Below are 21,793 nucleotides of genomic sequence, written 5' to 3' on the forward strand. Positions count from 1 at the left end.
TAATTTCCTTTTCTTTCCATTTCATTCCCTATCTCTTTTCATTTCTTTCTCTATATTGTCACTTTTCTCTACATAACTATTAAAAATTTTATTAATTATATTGGTTTATTAAACATATAGTTACTGTACTACTGAATAGGGAATTCTTTAAGATCAATGACATCATCTCATTTAGGTCTGTATTCTCAGGATTTAGTCAAATGTTGATTACATAGAAAAACTCATGGGAGTCTAATGAAATGGTGATTCAGTTAATGAACAAACTTACACTGGCCAAATTCCTCAATATTGACTCTATCAATCATTCCTTCATATTTTGGTCAAAATGTATAATTGTGTATCTATATTTGCATGTGTTTATTTTTTTAGTTTGTGTTCCCGGGAAAAATAAAAGTTCTATGAATACAAATTCTGACTTGTACCCTAATAAAAACTCATGTCTAGAAAAAAGTTAGGGCTCAGTAAAAGATTTTGATGAATGAATAAATGATAATGGAAAGTAAAGCAAAAGACTCTTCATTTGTTTGTAAAAAAAAGAAAAAAAAAAAAAACAGAACACAGACAACAAAACCTGTTAGGTCATTCTACAGTGACAAATTAGACCAAAACTTCAGTTTTTAATACTGCGAAGATTTTGTATTAGTTTGCCATGGCTTCTGTACTAGATTACCATGCACTTGAGAGTTTAAAATAACATGAATTTATTTCTCACCGTTCTGGAAGCCAGATGTCAGAAATTAAAGGAATGAATGGATCCATTCCCTTAGTTCTAAAAATACAGAAAATAATCTCCCCAAACATCCCAAGATCAGATCTGTAGTGGTAAGACAAATGGCTATACTTTGTTTTTTAAAATTTCTGTAGAGATTTCTAGGCTTTTAAGAAAGAAGTAGGTGTGAGAAAGCTTGCATCAGGTCCTAACATCACCTAAACCAGAGATTCTAGTGAGTTTTAATTTTTGTGGCCTAAATTGGCTGTAGCACTGCTGATTTGATGAGTGGAGGCTCTTCCCTCTAAGCTTCCCTCTCCCCTCCCATGTCCTCTCAGCTAAAAAAACATACACACATTATCCTCGGATATCTCCAGTCAGATTAGGAGGGTCAATCCGGAATTGGGAGCCTCCTGAGATATCCACTTGTATGACACTAAATGCTTCCTCTGAGATTTGTGTGATAGGTCATCTCTGCCTTGATATTTGCAAGAGCACACTCCTGAGTTATATTCCACTACATAGAGCTCCACCGGTGGGGAAGGAGTGTTCCTGGGTGCAGACTTCTGGTCTATAATCTGGTCATGAAGGTTTTCCATACTTCCTCCTTTGTACCTTCATTTGTCTGTTCCTACGACAAAGGTAAATATGAAGAAAACATACAATCATAGCCAATTAGGATGGGAAAGGGCTCTAAAAGGGCCAACAGTTTTTATTTTGCAAATGAGGGAAATATATCCCAGAAAGGTTAAATGGGACCATAGGCACCCTGTTAGCTAGTCATCTTGTCACTCCTAATATGCTGTTCTTTCCACTCTATATGCTGCTTTACAGCATCCAGATCTCCATGCTCATTACCATCAGATGTCTTATGTAAATGACTGGGGTGATGGTTAGACTCCAAAGGGATATTCCACCTCCTAATTTTTTAAAAAATTTAGAATGTGCCATAGTTGAAGTAGTGCAAATACCACCTCTCTTTCTGAATGTCAAAGGTCATAAAACTTTCAACATCTATTTGGGGATCTCAAATGTAAAGCCATTTTCTTTAGGAACATCAAAATTTGAATAGTCAATATTGTTGGCTAAGTCTCTTGCAGTAACCAAGAAGAGATGAGATAGACTATGAAAGTAATGGCCTAGATTGCCTGATTTTTAAAATGCTAGTATCTTTTTAAAAATTATTACATCAAACTAAAAAGCTTCTGCACAGCAAAGGAAATCATCAACAAAATGAAAAGGGAATCCATTGTATGGGAGAACATATTTGCCAATGATACATCAGATAAGGAGTTAATTTCCAAATTATGTAAAATGTTAGTATCTTTTATGCTTGTCAACGAATTTTCATATTCATTTTCACATCAGAGCAAGACAGCAGTCAATGAAGGATATAGAGGAGCTTATGAATTCATTTATTAATTAACTTCTTGTGAAGTAACTTCTGACCAAGTGGCAGACCTACATCTAGCTGATTATCAATAAAACTAGAATTAAAATTGGCCTTGTGTTTATAGTACAATCCTGCCCATAAGATTGATACTTTCTGGGTCAAAAGGAGTTGTTTTGTGTCCTTTTGCACCTACAAATAGTATAGATAATAAATTTAGTTAATACATTGCCTATTCTTGGTTCATCAGTAGAATACAGAAATTAACTTTTCCAAAAAGAAATTAAATCAGATTCACATGTTTATGCATTTGGACCAACTCTGGCAACTCTAGCAAGCACAGACATGTAAGAATTGTTAAACCAGTCTCAGGGGAGGTAACCTCATTGTCAGTAGGGTGTCCTGGAATATTCTGGTTACTTTTATGATCATTTTGTAACATTTATACACACTTTTATTGTAGCACATCTCTTTGGGGGGTTAACATTTATCTACTCCCTTAAAAAGTCAGGAATCACGTAACACAAGCTCCTGGTATAGAGCTGGTTTATGTGCAAAATTAGTGAGTAGGAGAATGAGAAGAAGAGAGAACTAGCATTCCATGTGCCAGGCATTGTGTTAGGAGGGCTGCACATGTCATTTCATTTCATGTTTTCAGCTCTGTATAATAATACATTGGGTATTACATGAACTGGGTATTTCATAGACAATGAAACAGATTCACAGAGTGTAAGTAATATTTCCAAGGCAGCATTCCATCTAAATTGCTCTTGAGTGAATGACACATCTGTACAATTGGGGAAAAGTATATTCTTGTATTATACTTGTAAACAGTCATCTTGGGCTCTTCTAAATGATAGTACTATACCTATAATGTGACACATTTTTTTTCTCTCTTTCAGGGCTCAATTCTACCAATTACTTTTTCACATTAAACCCTAATTGAGATTTTTGACTGTGCCATGTATTTTACTAATTATTAATACCTATCTGCTTATAATTGCCTGTTTACACAATTGTGTTTACCACTCGTGCTTTTATTCATGATGTTTCTTCTGCCTTGTCTAATAGCAGCACCAGTAGTAGTAGCCCCGGTGAACTAGATATAAAAGTGTAGGTGTCCCTAAAGCAGGGCTCCAAATTACTGTGTATCTTCAGCTATTATCAGCAAGCTTGTGAGATATCGCTCAGAAATGGGAAATGTGTTTGACAGGGCTTATCAGCATCATATACCAATGACTGACAAAATGTTTCTTATATTTTACTTTCTGTTCTTCAAGCTTTCTATGTATATCTTAGACAAGGTGCTTGAAAGATATGGCAAGCAGTGAAAAAAAGTTCTGTGATTTGATGTAATAGAGTATACCAGATAGCCAGTAAGCTGAAATGTGCGTCAGAGTCATAGTATGGTGGCCCCAGTAACAGGGACATTCCAGTGTCCTTCCACACATCTTCTAGATGAACCACTTCACTCAACCCACCACAAACCACCATTTAGTTCCATTTCTTGCACACAGGCTCCTGACCTTGACAGGAATCTGACAAGAGATTCTGTTCAATTCTCATGATAATCATCAAGTAGCATTATCTTGTGTTCACTCATTTCATCATAGATGCTTCTCATGATGTTTTCCGAATGACTTCAATGGAGAACATTTCAGAGGTGACTGAGTTTATTCTTGTGGGGTTAACAGATACCCTAGAGATGCAGATCCCACTCTTCATAATCTTCTCTCTCATCTACCTTATCACTCTGGTTGGAAACCTGGGGATGATCATGTTGATTATGTTGGACTCTCAACTCCACACTCCCATGTACTTTTTTCTCAGTAACCTCTCCCTGGTTGACTGTGTTTATGCCTCAGCTGTCACTCCCAAGGTAATCATGGGGTTTCTCACAGGAGATAAGATCATATCATACAATGCATGTGCTTCCCAGATGTTTTTCTTTGCAGCTTTTGCCACCACTGAAAGTTTCCTCCTGGCCTCAATGGCCTTTGACCGCCATGTTGCAGTATGTAAACCCCTGCATTATACCACCACTATGACAAATACTGTGTGTGTCTTACTGGTCACGGGACCCTACATCTGTGGACTCTTGGAATCTTGCATCCATGTTGTCTTCACTTTCCACCTCTCCTTCTGTCATTCCAATATTGTTAATCACTTTTTCTGTGATATTCCTCCATTGCTGGCTCTCTCTTGTTCTGATATTAACACAAATGAGACTGTACTCTTCACATTGGCAGCGTTCAATGTCTTTTTTACTCTCTTGGTTATCTTGAACTCTTACTTGTTCATTTTTATTGCTATCCTGAGGATGCACTCAACTGAGGGACAGAAGAAAGCCTTCTCCACCTGTGTGTCCCACCTAACAACTGTTTCCATTTTCTATGGGACAATCATGTTCATGTACTTACAGCCAAATTCTAGTCATTCCATGGACACAGACAAAATGGCATCCATATTCTACACCATGATCATCCCCATGCTGAACCCTCTGGTCTATAGCCTAAGAAACAAAGAGGTCAAGAGTGCATTCAAGAAAGTGATTGGAAAAGCAAAGTCTGCATTGGGCTTGGCCTACTAACTAGAAATGGCATGCAAACCATTGAAACTTCTAATAGATTTCTAGTGTCTATAAATATTTTTTGAATTTATATTATTTATTTTTTAAAAGAGAAGTAAGCCTTTATTTCCTTGTTTCACAAATAAAGCTGGATGAGACAGTATATTTTTTTCTTCAATTTTTCTGAGCAGTTCCCTCCAAATGAGATTGATTCTATTCATGTTTTGGGAATATGACTAGGTAGGAGAAATGTTGGATGCATTTTCCCAGAAATTCAATATTACTTCTAACTTAAGATCAAGATTATAATCCTAGATATTATCAAATCTTACACTATATCACTCTATTAGTCTGAAATGCTTTGTAGGTAAACCTTCTAAGTATATGACATCAAAGTTATATTTTCAATTACTAAAATTTGAAAGAACTTCATGATTCTTTTTTTCTGCAAAAAGCTTTATTTGTTTCATTTGGTTCAATGCATGGAAGAGGGCTCCAGGGTGGTTAAAAGAGTGACTAGTAGTTTCAGGAAGAGGCTCAAGTAAAAAAAGGCTAGTTCTTGATAAAAGAGATTTTAAAAATATGCCCAATAAATTGAAATAATATTGAATGCAGAGGGGCCTCTGAAAGGCCTCTGGGCTCCAAAGGCTCCTAGTCATGCTTGAGGGTGAGCCTTTCTAAGAGATACTCGCTCAGCCCAGCCTGGGGGCCCGCCAACCTGCAGATGTTAGTCAGGTGTCACCCATCTTCTTGATCAGTTTCACCTCCTCACCCAGGAAGTGGTTCTCCAGGAAGTCACAGAGATAAGGGTCTGCACGGGTAGAACCCAGGGCATGCAGCTCCAAAGGGCCTGGTTCAGGTTCTTCTCCAAGGCCAGGGCGGCTTTCCTGGCGTCCTGAGTTTTGCCCCACTCCTCTTGAGAAGGTTTCAGCACATCCTGGAAGAGAATGCAGCCACCACACTTGTTTTGCAACTTTAGGAGATGCTCAACGCCCTCGCACTTCTCCGCCAACTCTCAAAAGAAGTGGCCTACATCCTCGAGAACCACATCGTCAAGGTCAAAATAGAAGCCCAGAGAGAGGTAGGTGTAGGAGGCCTGCAGATGCAGGTTGGCCAGGCAGTTGACCAAAACCTCCACCCGGGTGGAATAATTCTGATGAATTTGGGAGCTCATGGTTGTTCAGCAATAAGGAGTTAAGCAGAAAAAAACCAGGTGTGTTGGCTGTTTCTGGAGGTGTTTCTGAAGGTGGTGACTGGATAAGACGCAGGAGAGTGGTCGGAGCCTGGAAGAAGTGGTGCCCCTGGGTCTGTTCCATCCAAATACTGTTGAAGCAAGAGACAGATCCAGGACCACCAAGGGCACTGCCTCCATGATTCTTATTACATAGCATAGAAGCTTGGTTCTCCAACATTCATGCTCTTAAGAATTATGTTGAGACCATCGACATGCAGAATCCTAAGATCTAATTTCAAATAATCTAATTTGGTATACCATGGTGGAGCCCAGAAATCTATATAATTATCACTCATTAGCTGAGATAGCAAGAATGCCAGTGGGGACTTTGGATGTTGAGGGATATAATATAAGCAAAATTTATTTGGTTTCTGAATTTCAGAGATTAAAAAACACAGTTCAGAAGGCAAAAATATATCCATACCTACTCCTTACCTGAGTTCTAATAGATAAAGTTCATATAAGAGAGTCTGGGTAAGGAAGACTGTCTAATGCTTAAACTTCCCCTGCATTCCAGATGGAGTTGGTGTGGAGACCACACTTTGAGAACTGTTATCCTAGAGCAGTGGATCAAGGGCATTATTAAAAGACCAACAGCATCAGCATCTCCTGGAATTTTTCATAAATGTTAATTATAGGAACTCTTCCACCCAGACCTATAGAATCAGAAACTCTAAGAGTACAGCCCAGATATTTGTGTTTTAACAGGTCCTCCTGGTGATACTAAAGCATTGAGAACCACCAGACTCATGCAACCTAGGTACACTAGCCTAAAATTTTAGTTCAGCTAACAATTGTTTGACCCTATAACATACTGTAGTGGGCATATTTTTAAAATCTCTTTTATCAAGAACCACTAGTCTTTTTTAATATATATATATATAAAATTATTACATATGTGAAGGACAACTAGTCTTATCAGGGCATCTTTGTTACGAAAGCATTAGAAAGTCTGAAAGAGACATGAAAAAATTGAAATAATATTGATCTAGCATTTTTCTTGAAAGTTTTAAAATCTCCTTTAATGTTGATATTCTGAAGACTCTCCATTACTCACCACCTAACAACTATAGGAGCACATTAGGTCACATAGGTTTTTGAGACCATCAGAAGTATATAAATGGGTTGGACCCCTTAGGTTCTCTTTTACTGCCACTACTTACAACAAAGCCCATGTTATCTGGAAAGACTTGTCATTTCTGTTTTCTAGAAGTTTCTAGGAGCTTCACCTAGATAAAGAAACTAAACTGGAAAATTCATATGCTCAATGAACATTGACTTTTAGGAGGGTCAAATACCACACATCTCACTTTCAAGAGGATTTTATCTAGTTTTATGGTTCAAAATTTCTCTAGAGTGCTAACAGTGAATTTTGGTCTATCATAAATACTACACATTCTGGGCTATTTTGTATAGATCACTGACCATAGGTAAATTTCACACTACCAAACAAGACAATTTGGTCCTTGTAATTGCTGGTGGACATAATTATGTCATGTTTAAAGAATTAGGGATATTGTAAAGTATCTATTATTTTGAAGAAACTGTGGTTCCATTAATGTGCTTAATTTCTGTGCACTTGCTTCATAGATGAGTCATCTAATATTGTTCCTAAGTCAAAGGAAGGCTCTCTCAACTGACCACGGTAATAAAAAAATAGTCAAGCCCTAACGGGTTTGGCTCAGTGGGTAGAGCGTCGGCCTGCGAACTGGAGGGTTCCAGGTTTGATTTGGGTCAAGGGCATGTACCTTGGTTGCGAGCACATCCACAGTAGGGGGCGTGCAGGAGGCAGCTGATTGATGTTTCTCTCTTATCGATGTTTCTAACTCTCAATCCCTCTCCCTTCCTCTCAGTAAAATCAATAAAACATATTTAAGTAAATAAATAAATAGTCAAGTTAATGTGTTGTTGTTGTTATATAATATATATGTAGACTAATACATAAAAACCTCTGATAATCCTTAGATGAAAGGTTTTCAAGAAATTACAGGATTAAATGGAGAGGTTGAAAATAGAAATTCTTTTAGCAGAATCAGGGGTAAAACAGTACATGAAATTGAAGGGAAGTAAATAAAAGAAGAGTAAATAAAACAACCTGGTTGGGTGAGAGTTAAAAATACAGTTATCATCATAGAAATTAGTAGGATTAGGGCAGGGTTCAGCAGAAAGAAATATAAATATGACTGACAGGGGAAAGAGAAAGCTAAAAGTGATAAATGGGACATAAGTCCAATCTAAGAGAAAGGAAGTAGAAATTACAATACAGAGTTTTGAGGTTAAAAGGGACCATGAACATCATCTAATCCAATCATTTGTGACACCTCTAATTTTCCTAAGTGGGCTCATTTTAGTGCACTTTAGGCCTTCTGTGAGCCCTGACTTGTCATGAACATTTCACTGGTTAGGTTTGCCAGAACAGAACATCCCGAGGTCCCTATCAGTATAGATAGGAATGAGGACACCATCCTGTGTCCCTAGACAGCAGTTATTTGTGAGCAACACGTGGAAACTTGCCTATTAACTTCGCCACAGTTGATCAACTCAGGAAATTTTTTCCAAATATGATTTTAGTTGGATTTGTTTTAAGAAAGACCATTGGGGAAACTCCTCCTCTTTGGGACCCATTATTTTAAGACATGCTATAGGTCACTAAATTGTCTGGCTAAATCAGGCAAGAATGGTCTCAAGAATAAAGAGGAGAATGCAAAAGATGAGCCTGGTCCTCCCATGCACGATTCTGGCATAGGATGATTTCTTGCTATCCCTCTTTATTTTTGTCCTATCCTAAGGAAGACATTCTAACATTTGACTCTTTTCCTGAACCCCGGCACACTCTTTCCCACCCACATCTAAATATTACGAAGACATCACCTATCTGCCACTTTTTATTTCTAGGGGATTGTGCACATCTGAAGCCCATGTATTCTTATTTCATTTCATCCTTAAAGAACAGGATACATAGGGGCAGAAAGCACGTCAGGAGAGCTCCCTTAATCATCTGTGGCAGAAACTGTTAGCATTTCAAAAAAAATTGTTTTGTCTGTATGAATTTTCTTTGATGGCTGATAGAATGAAGTAAATTACAAGAGGTAAGAAATCATCTTCAGAGCTCTTTCAAAAATTAATTGGTTATTCTTTTCCTAGTTGATCTTAACTGACTGTGTATAATACTTCAGAGCAAGGGAAGTCAAACAAGACTTGCAGACCAAATTCAGACTCTTTTTGTATGGCTCTTGAGCTAAGAATATTTTTTTTACTTTATTTTTAATTCCCATTTTTTATAAAGCCATAATGATCACCATGAATTTGTTTTAATATTACATGTCTTAAATTTGTCTTGCTACTATATTACATATATTGATCTTATATTTGTGTGACTATTGGGTTTTGAGTGTTCTAAGTAGTTATTGCTTGTATGGAAAAAAAAACTATTGTGTTTTATGTAAAGTAAAAGCCCTTTCATCCAAAGCAATTAGATCCAGTGCTTGATTGGTTCATTAAAAAGGCAGTTATAAGAAAATTAATTTTAAACTGTATGTATTCCTTAAAATCTTCATTCAACTTAAAACATATATTTGCACATTTTACCTCTAGACTTCTGATATTTCACCAAACTTTTTCTGTGTGCTTTTTTCTTTTATTTTTTAATATGTTTTTATTTATGTCAGAGAAATGAAGAGAGAGATAAAATCATTGATGAGAGGGAAACATCTATTAGCTGCCTCCTGCACACCCTGGATCGAGTCCACAGTCCAGGCATGTGCCTTGACTGGGAATCAAACCGTGACCTTTAGATTCATGGGATGATGCTCAACCAATTGATCTATACCAGCCAGGTCTGTGAGTGCTTTTTGTTGATGGATTATTGCAAACTGAATTGTTTCTTGCATGAACCATACTCACAAATCATTGCCTCAATTTGCAATATCAATGTCTTTAACATAGAATAAATATGTAAAGACATTTGTGAAAAAATATATGCTACATCGTTTTTTATGATTTTCCCCTCAAACATATATAGCAGTTCTGTCTGTCTTAGCAAATTGATCAGTAAATTATTATTTGTTTGCAACTCACTTTTTCACATTCACAATTCCATATTTTATACACTTCTAGTAACTTTAATAATATCAGGTGCATCAACAAACACAATTGACTTGGTAAACAGAAACCTCAACTGGAAGAAATACAAGAATCCAGATGTAGAGGAGTTCAGTGTGGAGTGGACACCCACAGGGCGGTTTATAGAGGGAAAGAAAACAAGGTGGTTAAAACAAATTAGTTAACTATTGGTCTTCTTAAAAATGTTCCTTGTTATTTCTAAAAACTTCTCAGTTGGCTGCCTTGGGGCTTTCATAGGAGCAATTAGTTGTCTCATCTTTTTTGGTTGATGTTATGTTCTAGAATTTCCAGAAAATGTTTGGATAAAAGGAGTAATAGTTTTTATATGACACTGTATTTTTTGCCTCTTAAAAATATCTTTGTTTTTTAACTCAATCTGAACAAAGACTTTATATTTTAATAGAGGTATATGTCAATCTATATTAATTGTCCTAACTGATATGTTTTATCCTGCTTCTGACAATTGTCAGAAGGGAGGGGGCCTAGGAGACTGGGTAAGAAGGTGAAGAGATTAAGCAAAAAAAGAAAGGGAAAGGAAAGGAAAGGAAAGGAAAGGAAAGGAAAGGAAAGGAAAGGAAAGGAAAGGAAAGGAAAGGAAAGGAAAGGAAAGGAAAGGAAAGGGGAAAGGGAAAGGGAAAGGAAAAGGAAAGGAAAGGAAAAAGAAGACCTCACAGACAGAAAACAGTATGGGATTACCAGAGGGAAAGGTTGGTGGGTGGAGGTAAAAGAGAGTATAGGAGAGATAACTGGTGATGGAAGGATGCTTGACTTGGGGTGGTGAACACACAATACAATATACAGATGATGTATTATAGAATTGTACACCTGAAACCTATATAATTTTATTAACCAATGTCACCCCAATAAATTCAATATAAATAAAGACAATTTAAGCAAAGTTCTAAATTAAAAACTAAAATAATAAAAATAATAAAACAAGAACTTGGGGTCTGGCCAAAATAGTCATATAACTTAATTATTAGCACCTTTCTAGGATAACTTCAATTATTTGGCTAGTGGCCTAGAATTTGATTTTTTTAAATCTTTTTAAATAAAAAAAATATTTGTTTTTTCATGTGAACAACTAAGCTATCAAAGGGTGCACAATCTTATTATCCAATGTCATCTCATAAATTTAATAAAAAACAAAACAAAGATTTTTGTTCTATATAATTCTTTATTCATTTTGTTCTTTTTTTTAAAAACTATAACTTCATTCTCTTGTGTTTTTTCTCTTTAATTTTTGGGAAAGATATTTATATGATATACATTTGGAAAAATACATTCTCTTTGTGCTTAAAGTGATTAACATTAAATGTTAAGGAATATAAAAATTAAAAACGTGAAGTATTCACATCTAAATAATAATTAGGTTTATACTGAATTATTATTTATGTAGTTTGAGGGAACTAGCACAATATTACCTATCTTGCCTTTCTATTATCCATTTCTCATATTTTTATAAAAGTTATGATTGTAGATTTAGTTTAATATTAGCCCAACCAGTGTGGCTCAGTGGTTGAGCATCAACCTATGAACCAGGAGGTTACGGTTCGCTTCCCAGTCAGGGCACATCCCCGAGTTTTGGGCTCAATCCCCAGTGTGAAGTGTGCAGGAGGCAGCAGATCAATGATTCTCTCTCATCATTAATATTTTTATATCTCTATCCCTTTTCCTTCTCTTATGAAATAAATAAAAAAATATTTTAAAAATTATTTTCCATAATAAGTTTTTCAAGAATTCTATTTGAAATTTCTGTTTTTTTAAAACAATATTTGAAATACTTATTTAGACATAACTGTGTTTTACTGTGTTTTATTTTCTTTTGTATCACAAAATACCCAACAATTTTTATGTTTACTTTTTTAAGTAATTATTTGAGTTATTGAGTTAATGTTTCAGCATGGATGTAGACAATATAATTCCAGAACTATTACAATTTTTTTAAAAGTTTTTCATGTTATAATACATGGATGACAACTGGATTGGATAGAAACTCTTAATCAGGACTTTTTTTTCCCTTAAAACATTTTGAATAGTGGTCCACCATCTCCTGAATTTTTTTATCATAAAAAATATTTTTTAAATATAAATCTATCAGAAAGTAGTGACTTTGTGAAAAATGGTTACTTTTCTTTTTTCCCTTCTAGGAAATTTCTAGTTTCCTCATCATCTTTCCTTATCTCAGCTAGCTCCACTCTTGTTTCTACCTACCATATATCCAATGCTTACCTGCCAGTATATTTGAACTCTAAAATTTGAGTTGACAATTGAAATCTTACAGAAAATACTTCAGTAAGGGAAAATATATGTGGCATATGTCAAATATAAGTGGTACTTTGGAATAAAGATGTGTTCCCAGTCCTCTATGAGACCAAAACATCCAGAATAACATGAAGATTTTTATAATTCAAAATGTAATCTATAAAATAAATGTCTACAATAATATATATATAAATAAATCTTTTACAAAAGCAAAGAGCTAGCACCTATGGATGAATACTGAAGGGCTGATGTTTAAAGTTATTTTAAGTCTTTTTTTCTTCAGGAACATACATATGAATCATCCTAAGGATTATTATTCATATCTTTTATTACAATTAGAATCTCGATCACAATAAGGCAATTTCCATATCAGAAACAAAACGTAAAAATCTTTATTTTCCTCAGGCAATAGATGAACTCAGCAAAGGAAGATTCAGCACTTTCTGTTCTTTTTTGCAGGAGACATGTTTGCTAGGAGCCCTGTCCTCAACCAGTCGGGCCCCACTGAGTTTGTGTTCCGAGTATTCACTGCTGTTCCTGAATTCCAGGCCCTTCTCTTCGTCCTCTTCCTCCTCCTCTACCTGATGATCCTTTGTGGCAACACAGCCATCATCTGGGCAGTGTGCACACACAGCTCCCTGCGCACCCCAATGTATTTCTTCCTGTCCAACTTGTCCTTCATAGAGATCTGCTACACCACCGTGGTGGTGCCCTTGATGCTTTCCAACATCTTTGGAGCCCGGAAGCCCATTTCTCTGGCTGGCTGCGGGGCCCAAATGTTCTTTTTTCTCACTCTTGGTGGTGCTGACTGTTTTCTCTTGGCAATCATGGCATATGATCGCTATGTGGCCATCTGCCACCCACTGCACTACACCCTCATCATGACCCAGAAGCTGTGCATCCAGATGGTGGGCTGTGCCGTGGGCCTGGCGCTCTACCTGTCCCTGCAGCTCACATCTTTAATCTTCACCTTGCCCTTCTGTGGACACCTCCGGGAAATCAACCACTTCCTCTGTGATGTGCCTCCGGTCCTGAGGCTGGCCTGCGCTGACATCCATGTGCACCAGGCCGTCCTCTATGTCGTGAGCATCCTCGTGCTGACTGTCCCTTTCATCCTTATTTCTGTCTCCTATGTGTTCATCACCATGGCCATCCTGAGCATCCGTTCTGCTGAGGGCCGCCGCCGGGCCTTCTCCACCTGCTCTTCCCACCTCACCGTGGTCTTGCTACAGTATGGCTTCTGTGCCTTGGTCTACCTGCGCCCTCAATCTAGCTCTTCTGTGGATGAGGATCGCCAATTTGCCCTCATTTACACTTTTGTCACCCCCTTACTCAACCCCCTGATTTACACCCTTAGGAACAAGGATGTCAAAGTTGCCCTGAAAAAGGCCATCAGTAGCAAAGGAACAGCTGAAGCTCTCTGAAGAGTTAGAACTTGAAGGATGTGACAACAATGAAACTCCTACATACAAATGCCATAGTTACATTTATTTCCCCACAATTTTGATTTACATTAATTATTTTTTCCTAATACATGTAGTTGCTACAGTTTGCTCTCTCTGTCTCTCTCTCTCTTTTTTTTTTTTAGGTTCTCTGAACTTTAAACCTCTGAAAACTGAACAGGAATACTATAGGCTGCTATTGTTCACTTAGCCCCAAACTAAAAATTTACATTTCCTTTGAAGCAAGTTCATTACTTTTAAAGTTTTCTCCTGAGAAGCAATGGTATTGAGTCCTTGAACTCTGATTTGGATGAGAAATGTTCATAAAGACATTTCACTCAATCTAATGTGCCTTATTCTTGTATTTGCCTTTAAACGGTGACAAATAACCATCTGGTCAATTTACCTGTTTCTTTCATTGAACCTCTTTTGCATGTAACAATGGTCCCTGTGTGCTGGTCTAATCTATGCTCTCACATTTAATGCAGGCATGTGCAAGTAGGTCGGAAATGGTGGAGCAGTCCATTTGCTCTCAGAGTTAATATGTGTTGAGGGAAAATGCCAGATTTCTAACCTAAGACTCCTAAGTTGTCAGAAAATAAGAGTGGGTCATTAAGTGCCATGGTCACACTTTCTAGAGGTCATCCTGTGCATTAGTCAGGGATCTCCAGAGAAACAGAGCCAACAGGATGTACAGATGCAAAGGGAGAGATTTATAGTATGGATTGGGCTCATGTGATTATGGAGTCTGGCAAGTCAAAAATATCCAGCCCAGGTTAGCAGGCTGGAAATTCCAGCAGGCATCAATGCTGCAGTCTTAAGTCCAAAGGCATTCTGAAAGAGAAAGCCCTTCCGTTTCTGGGCATCTTGTTTTTTTCCCTTGAGACCTAAAAAATAAGGCCCATGCACATTGTGTTGGTAGACTGCTTTACACGAAGTCTACTGATTTATATGTTAATCACATCCAAAAACCACCTTGACAGCAGCATTTTGACAGGTGTTTTACTAAACAACTGGACACCATATATAGCCTAGCAAGTTGACATAAAATTAACCATCATAATCTACCCTTTGTCAGCTTGGCATCCATACTCATAAACCATATTTAATCTCTAATCAAGACAATAACAAAGTCATACTTCTGCCTAACCTGGTATAATTATCCTACATATAACTCAGAAAATATTAACCCTATCCCCAGAAGAGTATGCAAAGTCCTTGGGTGATGTTCACCCTTCTACTTTATATTCTGTAACTTAAATGCTATGCTGTAGAGTTAACAATATTTAAATACTATAATGCAAAGTCTATATTATGTTATACAGTAGGAGGATAAGAGAGGGAAGAAAACATACATACGTAAAAACATTTTTATGAAAATAAAGAAATGCATGTAACATTTAGTCTTCATTTCTGCAACTGCTCATATGGTCAAAACTGGTATTTATAATCTCTTTTTCCAATGCCCATTCCATATTCTCTTTGTCCTCAGGAAGTTCCACAGCTTATTATGGTTCTTTGCCTGGTGATGTGACCCAATTCTTCATTCCCTAAGTTACAGTATTTTAGCAGTCTTCAAGGGGCCATTCACCGATTCCATTGAGCCAGATGGCTTCAGGATGGTGAATATGCTAAGACCAGTGAATTCCATGAGTATGAACTCATTTATGTACTTCATTTGCTATAAAGTGAGTTCCTTAAGCATAAATAGTGCTTTATGGAATACCATGACTAACAAAACATTCCGTAAGTCTGTAGTTTTGGCAGAAGCTTTGTGTGCAGGGAAGGTAAATCTTCATCCAGGGTAAGTGCAATTATGCAGAATTCTGTAAGATGAATCTAAGCTGAAAACTCCACTGATTACATGGCATCCTTAAGCACCTATTCTGACTGGAGAACTACAGTGACATTTGGATGTCTGCAATTAGTGTCAGTTCAGAATCAGTCAAACACCAATCTAGATGTTACTGCTTAACCCTGCCAGGCTGTTGGCATCTGACTATCCTACACACACACACACACACACACACACACACACACACACACACCAAAGAGCTACATTAATCACTCTAGTCTAGACCCACACAGAGGACTGTCTTTGAGTAAATGGGGCACATGGGAGCATATATTCACTCACAAACTTATAAAAATTTATATACACATGACCAACCAATATTTTTTCAAGGAATAAGCAAATTTGCTAAGACCTATAAGAGTGTCTCTACTCAAAGAGATTCAAGCAAGGAAAGATGCCATCGAAAATATAAAACATTTGATAAATATTCATTGAGGTGCTATTTTTTTTTCTTTAAAATATATTTTATTGATTTTTTACAGAGAGGAAGGGAGAGAGATAGAGAGTCAGAAACATCGATGAGAGAGAGAAACATCGATCAGCCACCTCCTGCACACCCCCTACTGGGGATGTGCCCGCAACCAAGGTACATGCCCTTGACCGGAATCGAACCTGGGACCCTTGAGTCCGCAGGCTGACACTCTATCCACTGAGCCAAACCGGCCATGGCGATTGAGGTGCTATTAAGTATACACTACTCTAAGTCCCATTGAAACCATATAAAAATATAGTCTCAGTTCTCCAGGATGGGACTTAGGCTAAACCCGGCTATGACAATCTGGTGGGAATAAACTCCTTGAAACAGGAGTCTCGGGTGACCTTGATTAGGGAACTTCATATTTCTCAGGAAATTATGCCAAGCACCGATAATGTCACTAAAGGGTTTAATACTGGCCTTTACTTTGACAAGCATCCCCCAGATCATCTATTGACAAGGAACACCAAGTGTAGGGATGGTTTTAGTTTGGACTAATTATCTATCTGCTACCATGGGAGGAGATCAGCAATTACTACACTACCTTCTTCTGGGAGATGGAACCTATGAGATAAGACCCTAGATAGCAAAGTAATTGACTCCTTCCATTGCTTTTCATTTAGGAAGTTTACATAAAATTTCAGTTCTCTGAATAGTCTCTCCAGGCTCATGTTCCTTCTTTAAATATATCCAACAGAGCAGTCAGATATCACTTACTAGGTCCTGTCTTTTAGAATACAACTGAGAAGGTTGGTTTGGTATACTTCTCTTTCTTCTCATGCCAAAGGTAAGAGTAAGTTTTTTTACTTCCTTACAACATACTAGGCACTTGCTGATGCTGGGCTAGAAAAGCACGTAATGGGCTTTACAAGTGGAGATTCTAGGATTTCAGAACCAGCTCAGCCCATGACTTACAGTGTTTCTATTAATTCACTTGGAAGGTCTAGTCTTCTGATTAAAAAGGTAATAATCCCCATTTTCAAACAATGAGCATAATACTGATTTGAATATTTTTTTAAAAGGTAAGAAAGGTTGAGGGAATGACTAAAATAAATTATGATACTGTTTAAGGATAAATGGAAACTCTTCTTGCATAAGATATCTTATTTATCCTCTGCCATGAAGCAGATATTAATAATATCATCCCCTTAAAAGAGTCAAAGAAAGGAGGGAAGAATTAACATTTATTATGTAACTTAATAGGTTTCATACATCAAACCAAGTGTTCTAAATACATTAGCTCATTTAATCTCATCACAACTCCATTAAATATTGTTGTTTACATCTTTCAAACACTCTGGAAGAGAAATTAATTTGAGATGATCTGCTCAGGCAACAAAGCTATTAGTAATAAATTGAGATGCTACCTTGGGTCTGTTATTGCTGAATCCACTAATTCCCTTTTTTTACAAAATGCTAACTAGAGAATTGGACAAGCTGCTGCAGCCCAGACTCTCTTATTTCCAGAATAAACAAGGATGATGTTTCTCATCACATTCTTGCCAACTGGGGCTGGTCTGGCTGTAGAGGTAAGAAAGAAGATGAGGATATATTGTGGGAGGCGACTTGGAAGCATGAGATGGGCTTGGAATCATGAACAGATGCCAGCCTGGGGAAGATTCCTGGATATGACACCGAAGAGCTGTCTGGCCCTGTCTCTGTTCTATTCAACATATTTACTAACAACTTAGAATAACAAGTTGATTTTATGTTGATATGTGTCACTCTCTCAGAATCATAAAAAGCACTATTTTTCTATCCAGAATAAGGACCCCATTACTCTATCTCTCTTCTCATAGTTAATTTCCATTTTTCAGAACTAAACTTAACATCACTTCTTCTTGGAAGCTTTTTCAGTATCCTTAGTCACAAACTATGTCAGAGTCCCATGTTGTACAACCTTACAACACACTATTTTTTTGTTACAGCACTTATTCACAGCTTTAATTATACATATAATTAAATTATATATGTTATGTTAATGAGTGATGGGATTTTTTTCCACAGTGCAGCCCAAGGATTGGATGCTAAGTTGCTTTCTATAAGGCCTCTTAATAATCTTAAAAGTAAAGAAGAGAAAATGAAAAGGTGTAAATTACATATTTTACGATATAGTTATACATATGACATTTATTTATTAAATGTCCATAATTTGCACATTAGGTTTGGTGATATAGGGGGGAAATATAAATAAGAGAGGATGGCTGCCTTTGAATTTACAAATAATAATCTTGGCTACCTGTTATTAGGTTGCTGTTACTATGGGCTAGGCATTACGGTAGATACTTTATATTATAATCTCATTTAATCCTCACAACAACCCTCAGAACTAAGCATAATTATTGTCCCCATTTTTCAAGCCACATCATTTAGTTTCAACACTGATACACTGCCCCTCCTCTGTATGTTGTAATATAATTTTAAATATGCTCAGTGACATTAGAAATAATTCAAAATATTATTGAAGTTCAGAAGAGGAAAAAAGAATGGATTAAATGGATTCTACTTGTTAACTGTGGAAAAACAACAGAGACCCAGCCGTTCATGCCTACAGTACTCTTAATATTAAGGACAGTGACTAATCACATTTCTCCCTATGCTTGTGACAGCAAGTGGGGTTTTGTGAATGATTTTTTACTGCAAGTTATAATTCTGGATTAAGACTTTTTTTCAAACCTCATAAAAATAATATTAAAAGTGGGAAAGTTGAAACAAGGTCACATGATGCCTATTTTCTACCTTCTTTAATATGAGTTGGTCATTGAAAAGTAGAATGGATGCCCTGTGAGAGTTATATATCTTCATTAGAAGGTTTCCAAGGAAGCTGAATCATTTTTTTCTGGACTTCAAATTAGCTCCTTAGTAGAGAAGAAAAATAAATGAAGACTGGCTTTGTCTTTCCTATTCATCCCCTAATTCACAGAAGGGATTCTTAGATCTGCAATAGCTTATGAGCACATATTTCTCATCTTGCGACAAGCCAGGATGAGTGCTATAATAACACTGTGTTTCCTTCAAGTCCCACACTTCTTTTGTTTGGAAGGAAGGAAGGAGGGAGGGAGGGAAGGAGAAAGGAAAGGAAGAAGGGAGGAAGGAAGGAAGGAAGGAAGGAAGGAAGGAAGGAAGGAAGGAAGGAAGGAAGGAAGGAAGGGAGGAAGGAAGAAAGGAAGGTCCCCACTCTCACCTTAATGACTCCTGCTATCAAGAATTTCTTGACACTGTCTTATGGATTTACTGAAAGTATTTAATTTTTATTTCACTTGTACTGAAAATGGCTTTGAATTCCACAAACTTCTTCTGCCTCTTTTCCTCAAAAAAATCCTACATAATTTAGCCCAACTTTTGGCAGTTAGAAATTAAGTTGTAGATTTTTATGTTGTGAAGAGTGTTGTAAAAAGGAAATTAAAAAATTAATCCTGTAGGGGGGTGGGGGGTAGAAGAGGGTAATGGAGGAGGGGAATCTGTAATACTTCCAATAATAAAGATACATTTTTAAAAATTAATCCTGATTCTTCTAGTTTGTAACTCCAACTCTGGTGAGATTACATCATGGCTCATGGTGTGAACTAATATATTGTCAGTTTGATTATTTCTTCTGTTCTTGTAACTCATGACAGACAAAGCCTGTTAGCTCAATGACCTGGGGAAATCGCTCAGTGTTGATGGAGTTTGTGTTCCTGGCTTATCCCTCTCACCCTGAGCTGGGTGCCTTGTCCTTCCTTGGAGTCAGCCTGGTATATACATTGATCATCAGTGGGAATGTCCTCATTGTGGTGGCCATCCAGACAGAAGTCCGCCTCCACACACCCATGTACTATTTCCTGGGCAGCCTCTCGGGAGTAGAAATATGCTACACTGCAGTGGTGGTGCCTCACATTCTGGCCAACATCCTACAGTCAGAGAAAACCATCACCCTCCTGAGCTGCGCCACTCAGATGGTGTTCTTCATCGGACTTGGCAGTACCGATTGCTTCCTCTTGGCTGTGATGGCCTATGATCGTTATGTTGCTATCTGCCATCCCTTGCGGTACCCTCTCATCATGACTTTAGCTCTTTGTGTTCGCTTGGTTGTAGCTTCCGTGGTCATCGGCTTGGTCCTGTCCTTACAGCTGGTGGCCTTCATCTTCTCTCTGCCATTCTGCCAGACTCGGGGTATCGATCACTTCTTTTGTGATGTGCCACCGGTGATGCGCCTTGTTTGTGCCAGTAGCCACATCCATGAGCAGTCAGTGCTGGTGGCGGCCACACTAGCCATCGCCGTGCCTTTCCTCCTCATCGCCACCTCCTACAGCTTCATTGTGGCTGCCGTGCTCAAGATCCATTCAGCAGCTGGCCGCCACCGGGCCTTCTCCACCTGCTCCGCCCACCTCACTGTGGTCCTGCTGCAGTATGGCTGTTGCGCCTTCATGTACCTCCGCCCCAGCTCCAGCTACTCCCCCAAACAAGATCAGTTCATCTCACTGGTGTACACATTAGGAACCCCACTGCTCAACCCACTTATCTATACTCTGAGGAATAGTGAGATGAAGGGAGCCATAGGGAGAGTTCTTACCAGGAGTTGTCTCTCTCAGATAAACTAGGGGAGAGTACAACCTATCAGGCAAATCCCCATACAACTAAGATTTCTCTCAGTTGATGTTAAAACTGACCTTTAAAAATAGTATAAATTGTCTGGATACTGTTTAGCTATGGGTACCAGAGACCTTGAAAATGTTTCTACCATTTTAGTAGACTCGGTAATTTTTCTTCTAGAAAACAAAAATTAACAAATGAGCATAACATAATAGAAAGTGACAACTATAAGACTGCATCTCAGGTATCAACTGGAAGCAGATATGTCATTCAGTAGATTTTAATTTTTAAAATGTAATAAAGAGATTATATGCAGAGGTATGTGAGTGGGAACTAATAAGAGGTGGCAGCACTCTTACATACTAGCAATAGCAGGGGGCCATTATAACCCCTAGACTCCACAGGCGAAAAGAAGGTACAGTATTATTGGAGATCATTGAAAGCTACATCTATCAAGAGAAAACACTTGATCAGAACTGTGACTTTAGAAAAATAAAAAAGCCAACTATTGGCAAAACTATGACCATGCAAAGAGATACAGGGAGATAACTACCCAACCTCTCTCTGCTTGTTTCCTCCCATCTCTTGCCCTGTCTCCCATTGGCCAAATCCAACTGGAAGCAAGAGGGCAAGGGAGACTGAATGATTCAGTTATCAGAAGCTAGCCTTTTTAAACAGGGCGGAGAAGAGAAGGACCTTGAGAGTTGTGACAAACAGAGAACAATCAGAAAAAGATATGTTAACAATCTAATTTCCCCAAAATAAGGTATTTGCTAAACAATGATTGTATGAAGGAATTTTTTTCTTTGTGGCTATTCTTGTATTTATTCATTTATTCAGTAAATTTTGAGCATTTAAATATGCCAGGCATTACTCTTCCAAGAAACCATATAAAAGGGTAGATAGCTCTATGAATTTCCTTCGTTCTGGTTCATTCACATCCATTCCCATGGCCTCACCTTGGATTTCTTTAGCCTTAAATTTATGTTCTCAAATTTTAGTTATCTGTAATGACTAGCATTAAGTACTTATTGTGAATTATAAATATATATTTTTCTAATCTTCAAAAGTTCTATGAAGTAGGGTTGTTATTATTCTATTTCCACTGATGAAACTAAGTCACATAGTTTAAGTAACTGGTGTGAGTTCGTGCAGATAAT

General features: G+C 37.5%; 3 protein-coding genes across 3 annotated transcripts; all 3 read left to right on the top strand.

Annotated features, from left to right (window-relative positions):
* The first annotated feature begins 3,744 nt into the window (after positions 1–3,744).
* Positions 3,745–4,689, top strand: LOC106697701 (olfactory receptor 5B12). The gene has a single exon (XM_014458446.1). The coding sequence runs from the start codon at positions 3,745–3,747 to the stop codon at positions 4,687–4,689; it is 945 nt and encodes a 314-aa protein (XP_014313932.1).
* Positions 4,690–12,753: 8,064 nt separating this feature from the next.
* LOC102417095 (olfactory receptor 10Q1) lies at positions 12,754–13,713 on the top strand. The gene has a single exon (XM_006092030.1). It carries the CDS (start codon positions 12,754–12,756, stop codon positions 13,711–13,713), a length of 960 nt encoding a protein of 319 aa, XP_006092092.1.
* A 6,010-nt stretch (positions 13,714–19,723) lies between these two features.
* On the top strand, positions 19,724–20,641 carry LOC102417406 (olfactory receptor 10W1). Its single transcript, XM_006092031.1, has one exon. It carries the CDS (start codon positions 19,724–19,726, stop codon positions 20,639–20,641), a length of 918 nt encoding a protein of 305 aa, XP_006092093.1.
* The last annotated feature ends 1,152 nt before the right edge of the window (positions 20,642–21,793 follow it).

Source organism: Myotis lucifugus, unplaced genomic scaffold (genome assembly GCF_000147115.1).
Source record: "Myotis lucifugus unplaced genomic scaffold, Myoluc2.0 scaffold_97, whole genome shotgun sequence".
Lineage (NCBI taxonomy): Eukaryota > Metazoa > Chordata > Mammalia > Chiroptera > Vespertilionidae > Myotis > Myotis lucifugus.

Bases quoted from the DNA above. Each gene is read 5' to 3' on its own strand.
- LOC106697701 (XM_014458446.1), top strand. From the start codon at position 3,745: ATGGAGAACATTTCAGAGGTGACTGAGTTTATTCTTGTGGGGTTAACA.
- LOC102417095 (XM_006092030.1), top strand. From the start codon at position 12,754: ATGTTTGCTAGGAGCCCTGTCCTCAACCAGTCGGGCCCCACTGAGTTT.
- LOC102417406 (XM_006092031.1), top strand. From the start codon at position 19,724: ATGGAGTTTGTGTTCCTGGCTTATCCCTCTCACCCTGAGCTGGGTGCC.